Raw genomic sequence first — 15,927 nt, forward strand, 5'->3', positions numbered from 1 at the left:
TGAAAATGAACAGCAGGTGGAAAAGCAGCCACAGGTTAATTGTTGGGAGAGATGAAGTTTTTCAGGTATCTGCGCAGTTCAAAAATGAATACTTTTGTCTCTGCAGAACAAAGAAATCATCCACATGAGAATGATCTTGTTGTTCAGACAAACTGCTTTGTCTTTAGGATAAAAATAAACCACAGAGAGAATTCAAGGACTCCGTGGGTGTGGTGGCCTCTCTGATTCATAGGTGGTGAAGGCCAGGCCAGGGCTCACAGTGAGGACGTGCTCTCTGGCCCTGCAGAGAGACTGCTCCGAGCAGGTGACAGAAGCCAATGGACGAGGCTTCTTGTGAGTAAAGGAAATTGATTTTCACTAACTATACATTGACAGGGGACTAGAAACTCAGGGCTGTGATAAAATACAACCAGAATACAATTTTGTAGCTCTTAACAACAAAATCAAGTGTTAGCCTAGACGCAATCCACAAGGAAATACACAAGCTTGACAGGAAAATGCTGTGACAACTGGCCAGTTCGGGTTTCATCATACAAGACATGTTCGTCATAGAAAAAAATAATAAATTATAAAATCTGAGAGCAAAGAGTAAAAAGATAGAATTCTAAATTAAATAACCACGGACTAAGCAACAAATGAAGGCCAAAAATAAACTAGAAATCAACCAAGTGACAACCATGTCCAGAGATCAAGACAAAAGTTATAGAAGTGACCGTAGGATTTGTGAAACAACAAAACATGGTTTTATTTTGGACATGAGTACTAAAATGGACTCAAACTATCTGATGAGAAACTGGCAAGAATCTAATAGATTGGAGACAATCTGTTATCTTGCAAACTCAGTCTTAACTGGGTTAGTACTACCTCTAGGATTTTATTCACGCAGGAAATAGAAATGAAATCACCATAATAAGATGCCCAGACCAACGCACTGTCTTCCAGACTCCAAAAAGATGTGGGAAAAGCTAAGGGGGCGTATCCAGGTTTCCTGCAGTCAGTTCCGATGGAAACTTACCATTAGCAGGATGTCTTCAGTGTACAAATGGACTAAAAAACACATTTAGGAAAGGACATCTATTTGGCTTTATTTATGGTGCCAAGCTGTCAGTCGATACCTGATTGGTTAGAGGTAGAAAGATACCCATTTTGATTGTCTTCAGGAACACGAACGGTCTCTTGTTTTCTCAAATAGCTACACTTTGCAGGCTGCCTCAGTGAAATCAAATCAGACGTCTCTTTTCACCACGGCAAATTAGGTAACTATTTGCCCAAGCTATATGTTCATTACTGTATTCATGATGCTTCATGATGGTTATTTCATTTTACATTTTATATTAAAACATGACTAGTTTGAGAAAAAAGTAAATCATAGAAATGTGCCTTTTGACAGTAAAATTTTACTGAACAATCTCATCGAATTTCAGTAGATTTGCCTTTTAACATCATAGCCTTTTTAATATTAATAAAATCAGTAACTTACAAATTAAAATGCTTTTCTTTAAAGCAGGCAGGAAAAAATTATAAACATAATTTCTAAATAAAGAAAATGAGGGGCAGGAAGCAGTGCTTTCTACACTGCTATAATACTTCATTTTTAAAAGTAAACACAGTACCAATTGTCATTTTGATTCCAGTGAATAAAAACTTAAAACTTAATTTATTAATGAATTTTGAAGTCTGAAACCAAAACGATGCCTTAACAGTATTATCTAATAGAGAAGTCAATTCCAAGAAGTTAATCACAATGCAGAATTTTGATCTAATTAAAGTGGCTCTCTCTGTTACCATGGTACCAGAGTCTGTCTTTTCGTTGGATTTCAATTTGCCATTAACCACCAAGGATAGGATTACATGTAAACAGAAATATACAGGGCTTGATGAAATTGAATATGGAGGATCAAGCACTTTTAAAGTCTGGGTTATAATCCTTGTTGCGACACAAGTTCTACTGTATAATTAATTTACAATGGCCTAAAACTTTACAGCAACAAAACGATATTAAAAAAATATACCATCATCCCTATTTGTTATATTAACTATAGACATCATAACCAATTAAGCCTTTTATCAACTTAGAAAAGTAAAACTTTTCCCTGAAATACTCTAAAGAGTAATCATATTTCAATCACAGCTGTCCTGAACTTATAATCAACAGTGACTCCATTTTGTCACTTCTTTTATTCTAACAGGAATAAAAATGGTGACAATAAGTTTTTGAAAAGAGGCTCGAGAACCTGAATCCCGTTAGTGATGAAATGGCCTTTTTTAACAACTACCGGATTTTTACATTGTTTGTAGTTGTAAAATATCCATTGTGTAGGTAGAACAGTCGAAAGGGAACAAAATGACAAACTTGCCAAAACCACTTTGGATCCCTTCTAAATCTACAATGGCAGACAACCTTAGCCATAAAGAATTCAGTCCTAATAAATGAAAACAAACATCATAAACCCACAAGAGGTTTAGAAACAACCTCATTAGCTTTTAAATATTCAAGTGAAATGCTTCTGCAAAAGATTAAAACACACATTTCAACTGCATCAGGTATGTCCATTTCCATTTACTTCTAACCTGCCATTAGTACATAGGTTCACTGGGCTGCCAGACAGCCCAACTCAGCCTGGAGAGAGATGAAGCTATCATCAGCGGAAGAAGACAGGGATACCACCACATTTATTCAAACAGCATAAGACCCGTCTTTGCATCCCTGAAGTAAGAACGGCCACCTTCTTCAATTAAATTGCTTTATACTAAAGCAGCATTGTCTGTGAAGAGTTACTTCATATCCATACATTTTACTACTATAGTTACCAATTCAAAAGCTAAAAAAAAAAAAATACAGACCAAATCCATGTACCCGTGATCCTTTGTATCCTAAAATGTAGAAATATTCTTAGTTTTAACCAAGAATTATATTGGAATGAACTAAAAACATCTTTTAAAGTAATTTTAAGTATATTCTTGTTACTACATTTCTACATAGATTATTTAAGATTGCTTATGGACATAACTTAATCAACAATATAGCATCATGTCAACCACTACAGTGTCCCAGAATCAGATTCCAGCTACGGAAGGGTACTTAATTATTAAGCAACACCTTCCTAAAAAGCTTCTGTACTTCTGATTGGTAAGAAAAACAAACAAAGAGCAACTCTCATTGAAATAACACTGAAGTTCAAGCTCAAGACTCCTTCTTTGCGATTCAACATAATTGACTCTTCAGAAGAAAATAATGAAACATTAGGTCACATTAATAAATTATAGTCATCTTCAAGAAAACTCGATGGGCAACTCTGGTGTTACAGTCGTATATCTCGGATCCAACCTAGGGATAAAATCCTGAAAGTGTTTAGATGCACCAGTACCAAAAACATCGAGGACTTTTCGGTTCATGACAGCAAATCTGCAAAACAGAGGACACAGTGAACAAGCATTTAACGACGTTTATAAAATAAGATGGTTCACTTGACATGTCTTTCATTGAATGGGAAAACAGAAAAGACTGACACGACAAAAGACTCAATGGCCGGTTCAAAAGTCATACTGATCCTCTACCTTAAGATTCCTGGTCTCATATTTTCTTTGAAGAGATAATAATTCCCCAACCTGAGACCCCCAAGACTCCCAGAAGACCCTTTCAAGTTCTTTCTACTAGATTATGTCAAATAGAAAAACAGGCTCATTATAATTTTTCTGATGAATAAAATCACAGGAAACAAACTCAACAAATGACTGAGCTTAATATTACCAATGAGGCAAAGGTATTAAATGTTATTTCTTTCATAATTGACATTATGAGGTCTTACAATCCACACAAAACACACCCAAATGTATAAGTATTTAATGATTAAAGGGAAAACAGCATACAGGTTTGCAAATTTCTAATAGACACAACAAAGTAAAAGTATACCCTCATTTTATCCATCACCTAACTTAAAAGATTAAAAAAAATCTTTTTGAAAGACACATATTTAGCCAATGTGCCAGAGGAAACTGTGTCTCTATGCCTGGTCCCAAGCATTTCTTCTGGGGAGAATAATGAATTTAGTTTTGAACCCTGGGCCACTGCCACTATTCCAAGAAAAATAAATGTAACTTTCAGTGCCTTTCCAAAGTTAAGTTCCCTTCCAAAATAATCAGCTGGAAAAGCTTATTAATAGACAAAAAACTAAATGACAAAGAAATAAATGATTAACTAATAATAACATAAAGGACACACCGAAATCATGGCTAACAGGAAGACTGCTGAAGCCAGGTGACCTGGCTCAGATCCCATAGATCCTTCATCTGCTGTGTGACTCTGGCAAGCTAGCTTACCTCCACGTGTACCTCAGCTGACTCCCACATAAAATCAGGATCTTAAAAGTACTTATCTTGTAGAGCTACTTTAAGGATGAAACACCTATGCATGTGTCCCTGTGTTGTAAGTGTATGTGTGTATCTTATAACCATATCTGGGACACAGTAAGCACTACACAACTGTTTGCTATTAAAACTATGAATGCTAGTGATATTAATAACAGCTGCAATTTACTAAGTGCTTACTAGGTGCTAAGTGCTATTACAAACATCTCGATTTTCCCACAGTCATACAGAAAATATATTACTGTTTCTAGTAGGGAGAGAGAAATGGAGGCTCAGGAGGGTAAACAACCTTCTCAACAGTGACACAGCTAAAGGTTATCAGAGCCAGAGTCAAACCTAAGTCTGTCTGACTCCAAAGCCCACAGTCCTTCTGTTAGGTCAAGCTGCCTCCCAGAGAATTAGATTAAGATCAGAAAATGCTAACAAAAACAATGAAGAACCGAATAATAAAGGCAGAGGAAATTATGCTTATAATATCAAGAAAGAATAGGATTATTCTTCCCCAAATGGAAATCATTCAATTATTTCGGCAAGACTGCTAATAAATCTACTTAGCATTTTTAATCAAAAAGAAGAGATCAAAGACGTTGAAAGTGAGACTTAAGTGTGTTATGTAGCAACTAATGAGCAGTTTTCAGATAAACACAGAACTTTCCTACAACATTTAAAATATCTCAAATAATACAGGGAAAAGAAAAGTCAAAATGTTCGCTAAAAGAAGGCCCCATGTTGTTCTTGTTAAGATGGTCATATTTGCTTTATACATAAGAGGCCTACTTGACCACTGAAAGAATATTCCCTCAAAAAGATGGAAAGATTCAGAATCTGTTTTGTGGCAACTGCTCTTTTTCTATGGTTGAGTTACAACGTCTCCATCACTTACTTGCCCTTGGTGAGCCTTAAAAGGAACTTCCAGTAAGACGGCCGCAAGGTCTGAACTTCCATGACAGCCTGTGGTTAGAACATTTCAGTCTGAGACTTCTTTTAGTCAATAGGAAAGAGGATTAGTTGTATTAGCCAAAAGTGCATTTTTATCTCCTATTTTTACTGCTCATGTATTTTAAAAGCAACAGTGATGAAGATACAAAAATATGTATCTAGGTTTAAGTTGAATAATTCTTGAGAATCTTTGTAAATAGGGCCTCAAATAAGAATACTGCTTATACTGAAATAATAGTTAAGTCACTATTATTAGGAAAGCATTAACTGAATATTCATTAGGGAGCTGTCACTTCACTAGTTATAATGAGTTTATCAACCTGGTGGCATTACTCTGAAAAAGTGCAAATAAAAGTAGTCCCCCACATTTTACAACAGCCCTAAAACCATGAACATCAATAATGACAACTACAGAATTTTTTTTTTTTAAGATTTTATTTATTTATTTGACAGAGAGAAATCACAAGTAGACGGGAGAGGCAGGCAGAGAGAGAGGGAAGCAGGCTCCCCGCAGAGCAGAGAGCCCGAGGCGGGACTCGATCCCAGGACCCTGAGATCATGACCCGAGCCGAAGGCAGAGGCTTAACCCACTGAGCCACCCAGGCGCCCCGACAACTACAGAATTTAAAGAAGTTGAACAATGTTTCTAATAATCTAGATTCTACCCCATTCTTGCTGCCTGAGTAACACTGGGGAAACACAATTATTCTTATTTATGTGCATGGTATCTTCGTTCCTCTAGAAGTTTAATTAAACTGGGCATTCTAGGGGCGCCAGAGTGGCTCAGTCATTAAGCATCTGCCTTCAGCTCAGGTAATGATCCCAGGGTCCTGGGGATCAAGCCCTGCTTCCAGCTCCCCACTCGGTGGGAAGCCTGCGTCTTCCTCTCCCACTGTCCCTGCTTGTGTTCCTTCTCTCGCTATGTCTCTCTCTGCCAAATAAACAAATGAAATCTTAAAAATAAAATAAAATCTTAAAAAATAAATAAATAAAATAAAATAAACTGGGCATTCTAGCCAAAGTACTAGAGTAACAATTTACCTATAAATTGCACTCTGTTTAAACCTAAAAATTATTGTGTTCAGAAAACATGACTTGGCCCATTAAGTTAACATGTTAACGATTTGAAACTCAGAAGCTATCCTGGTTTAAAAAAAAAAAAAAATTAAGATAAAAGGTAAACTATAACCAATAGAAATGTTTCTAGGCCTTTATTTTCCCCTGTTGGTTTAATGTACAGAAATAGAAATAATTCTATTTTTCATTTCAAAAAGCTATACTTACTGCCTGGAAGCAAATTGCTGTAGAGATGGAATAGATGATAGTATCTGCATGGGGAAAATAGGGAACCTTTCCTGCTTCAATGCCTTTGAAATACATTGTCTGGAATGAAAAACAAACATAATCCCAGATTTATTTAAAAAAAAAACAACAAAACAAAACCCAAACACACACAACTTTAAATAGCATGAACAATACAGTGGAGCAATATATTCACTCCCTGTCTACAACTATTTTTTCTACCTTCCAAATACTCATTATCCTTTCAGAGCTCAAATTACAGGTCCTATCTTCCATGACAGAGTTAAGTGTCAGCCCTTTCCTTCCCGCGTTCCCTCACCCGAAACCTGAGACACCAGTAATAATACTTTTCTGTGAAATTCAGTAACTTTTTATTGCTACTTCTTTTATATCATTTATCCTTCAATGCTTTTGGTCCAATGCTCAGGTCCTCCCTTCTCTGCTGTAACTGTTCACTCACTCACTCACTTACTCCTTCACTCAACATTGAATGGTGTTAATTAGTGACATGCTGGGCACGACGCAGAAGCCTGGGATTTAAAAATGAATATAAGAACATCTAAGTTGGTGCATAAGAGAAATAACAAATGCACTTAGATGTATAACTATGTATATATATTTATTGTGTGTGTGTAATTTTTTTGTGTGTGGCTCCCCGCGTAGGAGGAAGCAAACTACTGTGTCTAGGACAAAGGAGCAAAGAGAATCTCAGAAATGACTACATTTGAGTAGTGCTTCTCAAACCACATGCAGGGAGGAAAAAAAAATTTTTTTAATCTAGTTGTCATGGCTTGATGCTTTCATAACGCAATAAAAATAAATTACTAGAAAAATACAATTTAAAAATACAAAACTGAACCAAATTTTCCCTCTTATATTCAAAAGACAAATTACTCTGCCAAGTTGCTATAGAAGTTTCCAAATGCTTGCTCTCAATTTCTATACTTATCTCATCCTCAACCGAGAGCAAACAGTTTCTGGACTAGCACTAGCCTGCTGACCACACTCCTAATAGTGCTGCCCCCTAAGAGGCACAAGACAGAAAAAGCAGGGGCAACGAGCTGGGTGAAAGTACACAATACATATGGGAAGGACCAGTCCATTTATATGGATAGAACATGGCATAATTCATGGCAAAGGTTTCTCTGAAACATGGGAAAGTTAAAGTATGACTAGTACGAAAAGTGAAAAAGAAGAACCAGGAGAGAACAGTGTGTGGAGGAAGGTTCAAGAAGACAAGGGTCTTTTGAACTAAAGAACATGAAAAAAATTTTTCCCCTAAAAGTTGTCTATACAGCTGGTTTTTATTTAATATTCATTACATAATCATGCAGCATTTTAATAAAAAATTAATTTCAATCTGTAAGATAATGTACAAAGAGTTATAATCTACTTAGGAAGGAACATATACATGGGCTGGTATTTTGCAAATACTATACAGTATATTACAAGGAATAGGTATATTATAGTGCATTCTTGCTGACAAAAATCAAAGTCAAATGTGGTAGAAGAGCATCATAGAAACATGTGAAACAGGTATTTCTTGATACATGGAATAACTGTTTTCCTAATTTCTTATAATAAAACCTATCTGTTGAACCTGATTCTAAGTTAATGAAAGGAGGAAACCATATCCTATATTTCTGTATACTTACCAGCACCTAGTACAGTAATGGGAACATAATAAATATTAAATAAATGCATCTTGGAAATAATTTTTTCCAAGAAAAAAGCTGTCTAGTCAGCTTTTATTTAATATTCACTATTAAGAGTAATGCAGCATTTTAATATAAAATTAACTTCAATCATGGGAAAATGACTGCCTATTATGCCATAGCCACTAATTCCTCAAAGGACACCCTAAGTTTAAATTTGTAACTTTCTGAATTAAAAAAAAAAAAAATTCTCATCAGCACACTTTACCTCCAGTTTCTTTTGCCAAGACCCAATATGGCCTACTGATTTAAGAAAATAGCTACACCACTGCTTGGCTTAAAAAACTCTAGGCATTTAGGGAAGCAGCTACAAAACACACGTTTTACAAACTAGATCTCGATACTAGATTTCCTCAGTGTCACAGAATATATCTTTGCTAGCTAAGGGATACGTTCTTTCTTGTACTCTCCTTATCCTCTCCATTAACAAACCCTGTCAACTCTGTCTCCTAAACACACACCAAATTTGTATTTCTCCTCATCCCTCCTGCTACTGTCCCACACAAGCTACCATCTCCTGCCCAAGAATAACAGTCCTCCCAGCTTCCAGTCTTGCCTCTAGTCTATTCTTTACAAAATGGCTAGAATATTTTCTTCTTCTTAAAACATGAATTAAATCATATCATTTCCATGCTTAAAACCCATGCTTAAAACTCTCCAATGACTTCTAATTGCACTGAGAAAAATATCAAACTCTCTTTCTCTCTCACACACTTGAATAAAGCAAATATGTAATTCTCTTTATGTTATTAGGATACAGACTTTCAGTGAGGTAAAATTTTTAAGAAAATCAAACAAGTTAAATAAAATCTGTAATCTTAACTTTGAATTGGGAATATCAATATGCTCCTTATTTTCTCTTTCTCTAAAAAAGGGTGGAGGGGAGAAGGATTCTCTAGCTCTGTTCACTGGAATGGCCAAGAAAGCTTACCTAGCCAATGAACAAGAAACTTCTGGTATCCAAAGTTTCTAAATACCATTTCCCATGAAAAGAAATTAGTGGTCACTGCAGAAAAGGCTGATTCTACGCCTGGGGCAGGAAATGGCCAAGATGAGCCTGGAACATCTTGTTTTATCACAAAGTGAGAAAGCTACCAGAGATCTAGGCATTATATAAAAAAGAAACAGGAATCAACCTGTAGACACTCTCATGGTCAAAGACAGGGCAATGAGTGCAATGCCTGGGTCGAAACAAATCAAGTATGTTAAAATTCATGTCTTTAGGATGACACGTGAAAATGAAGACTCACAGGTCAATTCTGCAAAATGCCAAAAACTAATTCATTCTGAACACCAGTAAAGAAAAGGAAGTAATCAAGCACTTTATTATCACTTTGTGAGCAAACTATTTCAAAGCTGAAACAGCTGAAAAGGGAAAGTTCTTTTTAAAAGAATTCCCATTAATAGCTACGAAGAAGAAACAATTATAGATTATGACCATTTTCAAAGACCCTGGCAATGACTATTAATGGCTGCTAAAACAATTAAGTGAAAGCCTAATAGGAGTCTTATATTGGCTCTATTTTTTAACATTTATTTATGTTAGCTTTATTAATACTGAGCCCACTGATCAATCTTAGCAATCAAAAAGGGAGACAACTAAACATTTCTGTGCTTCCTAATATGATGTAATGGGAATTCAAACACACAGTAAATGTGAGCTATTTCTGTTCCCCTCCACCTCCTAAAAATTGAACCTGAATTGCTTAAGCCTCTAGATCTAATGAACAGTTTACAGGAAATTTGTGGGTTAAGGAAACATGTTAACACCACCAGTGAGGATATGATCAGCAAAATCCAGAATGTGGGAATTCCACAGGCCTAATAACCTAGATCTTCAACAAATAAATGGCAAGGAAAAAAAGAAAGAGGTGGGAAAGGAGAGTTGCTATTAAAAACTAAAAGAGACTTTGGATCTCAAAACAAAGAGACTGCAAAAAGACATCTGCGAGATTATCAGTGAGAATATAAGCTCTAACTGGATATATATTGATAGTAGAAAAGAATGACAAGGTTTTCTAAATGTAGGAAAACGGTATTTTGATTACACTTTGGTAGTACTATTGATCTTTCTTTTTTAAGATTTTGTTTATTTATTGACAGCACAAGTAGGCAGAGAGGAAGGCAGAGAGAGAGGAGGAAGCAGGCTCCTTGCTGAGCAGAAAGCCCGATGCGGGGCTCCGGGATCATGACCTGAGCCGAAGGCAGAAGCTTTAACCCACTGAGCCACCCAGGTGAACCGATCGGTTTGTTTTTAAGGCATCTTTATCTAGAGTTGGAAGAAGTGATATGGTGTCTGGGATTTGCTTCAAAATAATCCAGGACTTGTGGAGTTGGGGCAGTAAAGATGGCATGCGATTGGTCAAATGCTGTTAACTGCTGAAGCTGTATGATGGGTGCATGAGTAATGGTTACTTTATTCTTTCTACACTTGTATATATTTGAAAATAACACACATAAAGAGGAAGAAACGGGAGAATCGATTTAATAAATACTTTCATAGACGGACTTGCTCTTGTAAACTGGAATATATATTTGTGAAAATCTTTATATTCTTTGGACATATACATGCATAAAAATGTTTGCTTACCTCCACCAATTTGGAAGCTAAATACATGGAAATTGTCGTACTTTTATAAAACATCATTGATACTCCTGCCAAAAATCCTGAAACAACAAATAAAGCAAAACTGGTCAAATCCCGAAGTATTTGTGGGTAAGTCACTCAGAAACGTCACTTCACTTAAGTAAGACAGAACTGATCTGTAGCACTGCCTTTTGTTATACAAAATCAACGATAGGAATAGACTTCATGACATTAAAATAGAGTAAGTATCATATATTTTAAACTGAGAAACTGACTTGTAGAGTTAGGAACACACAGTTCTGATACATATATTACAAGAAACTTTACATTCTAAATTTAACTTTAAAAACAACAGTGGTCTGACAAATATAATGATTTTCAAAATCATTTCTAAGTGGAAACATTTGTTAATCTATTCTTCTAACAGCTCAAAATTACTCCTAGTGCTATCATCTCGCCTCCCTCCATAGCAGTGCCTCCATTCTATAAACGGAAGCCCAAGGCAGGAAGAGGCCAGGAATACTGCTAGCAGGTGTATTACCACTGAATACCTGAAAATTATTAATTTAACTTAAGTAGCATGTATGTTACAACTTGCAGAAAATGTTAATCTCGTGTTTTAATTTTTATGAAATTATTTATGCTTCTAAAAAATAAACAATTTATTTTATTGAACTATATGTAATGTGCTCGTGGCAAAAACCAGAATACTTTAAGAAAAATAACTGCCTTTCCATTAGTCACAAAATTTGTTTAAGTTCTGTGTTCTTCTATGACACATTCCCTAGGATTTCTGGCCTGTAGTGGGCAGATGCCCAAGTCATTACACTGCCAATTCAAAACACCTGATGGCAAGAATGCCTTAACAGGTTAAACTTTGCAAATATAAAATGTTTGGGCGACTGCCTCAGTAGAGATTCTATTACAGAGAAAGAGAGATCCCTAGAAATCAAATGAATTAGGAAACTACTCCTGCATCATTCCTACCACTGATTGATACAATAATAACAACTCCGCTTTATCATCGCTTTACCGGCTACAACAGCATGCAGTTCATCATCCAGGTTTCTGACCCAGCGCAGGAAGCAACTAGTACCCTGTATCAAGAAGAAAATGCAATGACTTCAGTTGTTTCATTTCCAGAAAAGACGCATGTAACATCTATAATGAGTGAGTCACTAATAGAATGCGGAGGCAAACTGGTGATCCTATCCGAATCACACTAAACACATGATTGGGAAAATTATCAACAATAACCTGCTATAAAGCTATTGTTCTGCATAGACTCATACTAAGAAATCACACATAATATTTTTCTTGTCATGGTTTTTCAAAATGAAAGCATAAACTCTACTTTGCCTAGACACAGAATCACTCCCACTCTAACAAAGAGAAAAGCTGGAAGCCAGAATTCTACACTGAGAGAAAATATTTTTCAATATGAAGATGAAATAAAGACTGTCTCGGGTAGATAAACACTGAGAAAATTCATCATCTACAGACCTACATTACCAGAAATGTTAACGGTAGTTTCGCAGGCAAAAGGAATAGAATACCAGTTTAGATCTGTAAAAAGAAATGAGGAGCTCTGAAGATGGCAAAATGAAGATACATTTAGAAGACATTTTTTAATATTGTTTATTCCTATAGAAATCAATTAACTCTCTAAAGCAGTGGTCAAAAACTACAGCCCATTAGTCAAATCTGCTGTGTCACCTGTTTTTATATGGTTCATGAGTTAGGAATATTTTTATTCTTCTTGATGGATGAAATAAAACAAAAACAAAAACACTGTGATATGTCAAAATCTTATGAAGTTCTAATTAAAGTGCCATGGAGTTTTATTAGAATGTAACTATGCTCCTTGATTTATACATTGTCTATGGCTGCTTTCACACTATAGCAGAGCTGAGTAGCCAGGAGAGAGACCAATCATGTTGTCCCCAAAGCTTAAAACAGTTATCATCCAGAAGCGCCTGGGTGGCTCAGTGGGTTACGCCTCTGCCTTCAGCTCAGGTCATGGTCTCAGGGTTGCAGGTTCAGGCCCCGCATCAGGCTCTCTGCTCAGCAGGGAGCCTGCTTCCCCCTCTCTCTCTGCCTGCCTCTCAGCCTTCTTGTGATCTGTTAAATAAATAAATAAAATCCTTAAAAAAAAAAAGAGGTATAAATAGTAAACCAACAGTGAAGAATGAATACAAAAAATATTAAAAATTGATAAAAATTAAAAATAAAATATAAATTTAAAAAATCCAGGAGGTAGAGAAAGAAAAAAAAACTTGGGGGGTGGGGGGAATACATACAAAACAACTAGCAAGAAGAGCTTTAAGCTAAACCATATCAAAAAGTATATTAAATGTAAGTAGTTTAAATATACCAATTAACAGATTATCAAACTGTACAAAAAAGAACCAACTATATGTCATCTAAAAGAAATCAATCTTTAAATTGAAGACACGGAAAGATTAAAATAAAATAGTAAGACTATATATCAAGTATAATCAAAAGAACACTGAAGTAGCTATATTAATATCAGACATTACAGACTTCAGAGCAAGAGTATTACCTGAAATAAAGAGGAACATTACAAAATGAATAAAGAGTCAGTTCACTTAGAAGACACAGAAGAAATAGGGGTTGTTTCCCTGTCCTCTCAATTACATTCTTTTAAGTATGTTAACGGCACTGACAATTTTATTTTCAATTGCATGTGGCTTTGGAACACACTGTACCATTATTTTTTGTAAGATATTTTCTGACCTAGTTGTATTTTTCTATAGTTTAATACCACTACTAGTTTGTATTACCGGAACACAAAAATAGTAACAGAAATTAAAGCAAACAAACAAAAACATGCTCTGAGATATGCTGGGTGGTGAAGAACAACCAACCCGGGACAAAGACGTTGGGGATAATCCACATGTAACACTGAAGAGTTTACATTATGAATAAATACAAACTCTATGACATGAGAAATGAAAAAGAATATGAATAAAAACATAATTGCCAATACTGTGTCCTATTAACTCTTATGTATTCAAAGACATTAGTAATGTTTCCTAGTCCAACCATATTGAAAATATTTTCAATATTAGTAACAGTGAATAACAAGTAATTAACTAGCTTATCATTTGTTACTTCTGTTCTCATGTCCATTTCAAAATACTTCCCCCATACCTACTTTTTATAATAAATATTTATATAAAATGGCACATAACCATCTTACCCCAAATGACTCCAAAATTCAGGTTTCCCAGCATTAATTTTTTTTTAGTTTAAGAATAAAGTGTGTGTATATGCATATAATTACCCTTAGTCAGCACATGTTCTACATTTGGAATCTACATTTAGATTTAGAATCTATATTTTTGATGGTTAATAAAATGTCAGTAAAATTTTTATATGAGTGATTCCCATTAAACAAAACACCATTACTTAAAATTTCAGAGCACTGTGTCATGGATGACTCCTACATAAGTGTTTACGTGTGCGTTCATAAACGTGTGGGTATGCTTACAGGAACATGGAGAAAGGGATGGAAGGATGTTCACTACGGTTATTTGAGAGAGCACAGGAGGAGCAGAGAGTAGGTCAAAGAGGGATCATAATTCATTGCTTATATAAGTTACAAAAGAAAATCTTCACTGGCTTAAGTGTTGATAACCACCAGACAGTCTGAAATATAAGGAAGTAGGATTAAGAAATACAAATAGACCAGATCTATTAATCCACTTTTGATGTCAGAAATATCAAGGTCATATTTTTTCAGTATCTACATTATTGGGGGAAAAAGTAAGTCTTTGAGAACCTTGAAAATTATGTATAAATGCAAATAGGTCTACACTTTTCAGCACTTTAAGTAACATTTTAAAAGAAGAAATTTCTCCAACCTCAATTCCTAATATACTGTGTATATTTGGAGGCATTAAGATATTTATGAATACAACAGAAAGAAGTATTTAAAAAATGATGGATGGGTGAAGGCTGTATCTCATTCTAGTAATAGCCATGTTATTTATTTCCCATTTTTCTTTCCTCTTCTGAAAGCCTTACCTTGTATATACTAACAAAAGAGCCTAGAAAAGCTCCGAGCTGGAAGTTTTCTTTATTGTAGAAGAGAGAAAATAGCCGGGATGGCTGTGTAAAAACATGCCTGAAAGCAGAGGGAATTCGGAGGCAGCACTGGATCAAGTAGCCCACACTAAACATTCTGATGAAACCCTAGAGAAAATTGGGAAAAATTCTGATTTACATCCAAATTTCTAAGTCTGATAGACATTTTACTATCGCAGAATCAAAACAGAACTCTAAATAAATAAATAACACAAATTTATATCAAAGTATTTTCAAAATTAAGCATTAAAGACCTCAAACAATTTTAAAACAATTACCTTAAAATAAGGGTAAAATTTTTCAGGGACTATACTTTCTTTGATTTTCAAAAACTTAAAAGTCTCACAAGCACTAGCTGAGCTTGTCTACGCACCCAACTTCCATTTCTTGACATCTTGTTAACATTGTTAATAGAGTTGTAATTCCTAAACCACAAATGAATTTTAGGGAAAAAAAGCACTATTCAAAAAAAAAAATCACAAAACAAAACTAAAAAAAACAAAACAAAACAAAAAACAGTTAACAAAACCAAACGCTATTTGGAAATTTTAAGAGAACTCATCTTAATCATTACTACAAGTAGGAATTCTTTTGACAGAAAAAGTAATTTTATTTTTAGACCTTTGGTATCAACTTTTTAAATGATCAGGTTAAAAGAATTCTCCAGGAAAAAAAATATTGTAGCTAGGTTTTTCTTTCTATGTTTAACAGTAGCAGATGAAAACACCTCTAAGAAATGGTAGCTTTAAGGTATACTCAACAAAACCTGAAAAAGCAAATCCACTACAAAGGCATACTAGCTGCCAACATTTTTCCATATTACCTGCAACTACCCATAGTGCAAAAGGGAAGAGAGACGATGACTACTGTTGGTCAATTTCATTTCAGTAATTAGGGCAATAAAGT

General features: G+C 35.1%; 1 protein-coding gene across 1 annotated transcript in view; it reads right to left on the reverse strand.

Moving 5' to 3' along the window:
• Positions 1-1,377: 1,377 nt before the first annotated feature.
• The window catches only part of TMEM135 (transmembrane protein 135), a 251,569-nt gene continuing 237,019 nt past the window's right edge, over positions 1,378-15,927 (reverse strand). Inside the window, exons 10-15 of the mRNA XM_032360564.1 lie at positions 14,962-15,129; positions 11,945-12,008; positions 10,915-10,991; positions 6,592-6,690; positions 5,252-5,319; positions 1,378-3,406 (exon numbers count right to left, since the gene is read on the reverse strand). Coding sequence (XP_032216455.1) covers positions 3,274-3,406; positions 5,252-5,319; positions 6,592-6,690; positions 10,915-10,991; positions 11,945-12,008; positions 14,962-15,129 — 609 coding nt within the window. The 3' untranslated portion in view covers positions 1,378-3,273. The remainder of the gene's footprint in view (positions 3,407-5,251; positions 5,320-6,591; positions 6,691-10,914; positions 10,992-11,944; positions 12,009-14,961; positions 15,130-15,927) is intronic.

This window comes from Mustela erminea, chromosome 9, assembly GCF_009829155.1.
Source record: "Mustela erminea isolate mMusErm1 chromosome 9, mMusErm1.Pri, whole genome shotgun sequence".
NCBI lineage: Eukaryota > Metazoa > Chordata > Mammalia > Carnivora > Mustelidae > Mustela > Mustela erminea.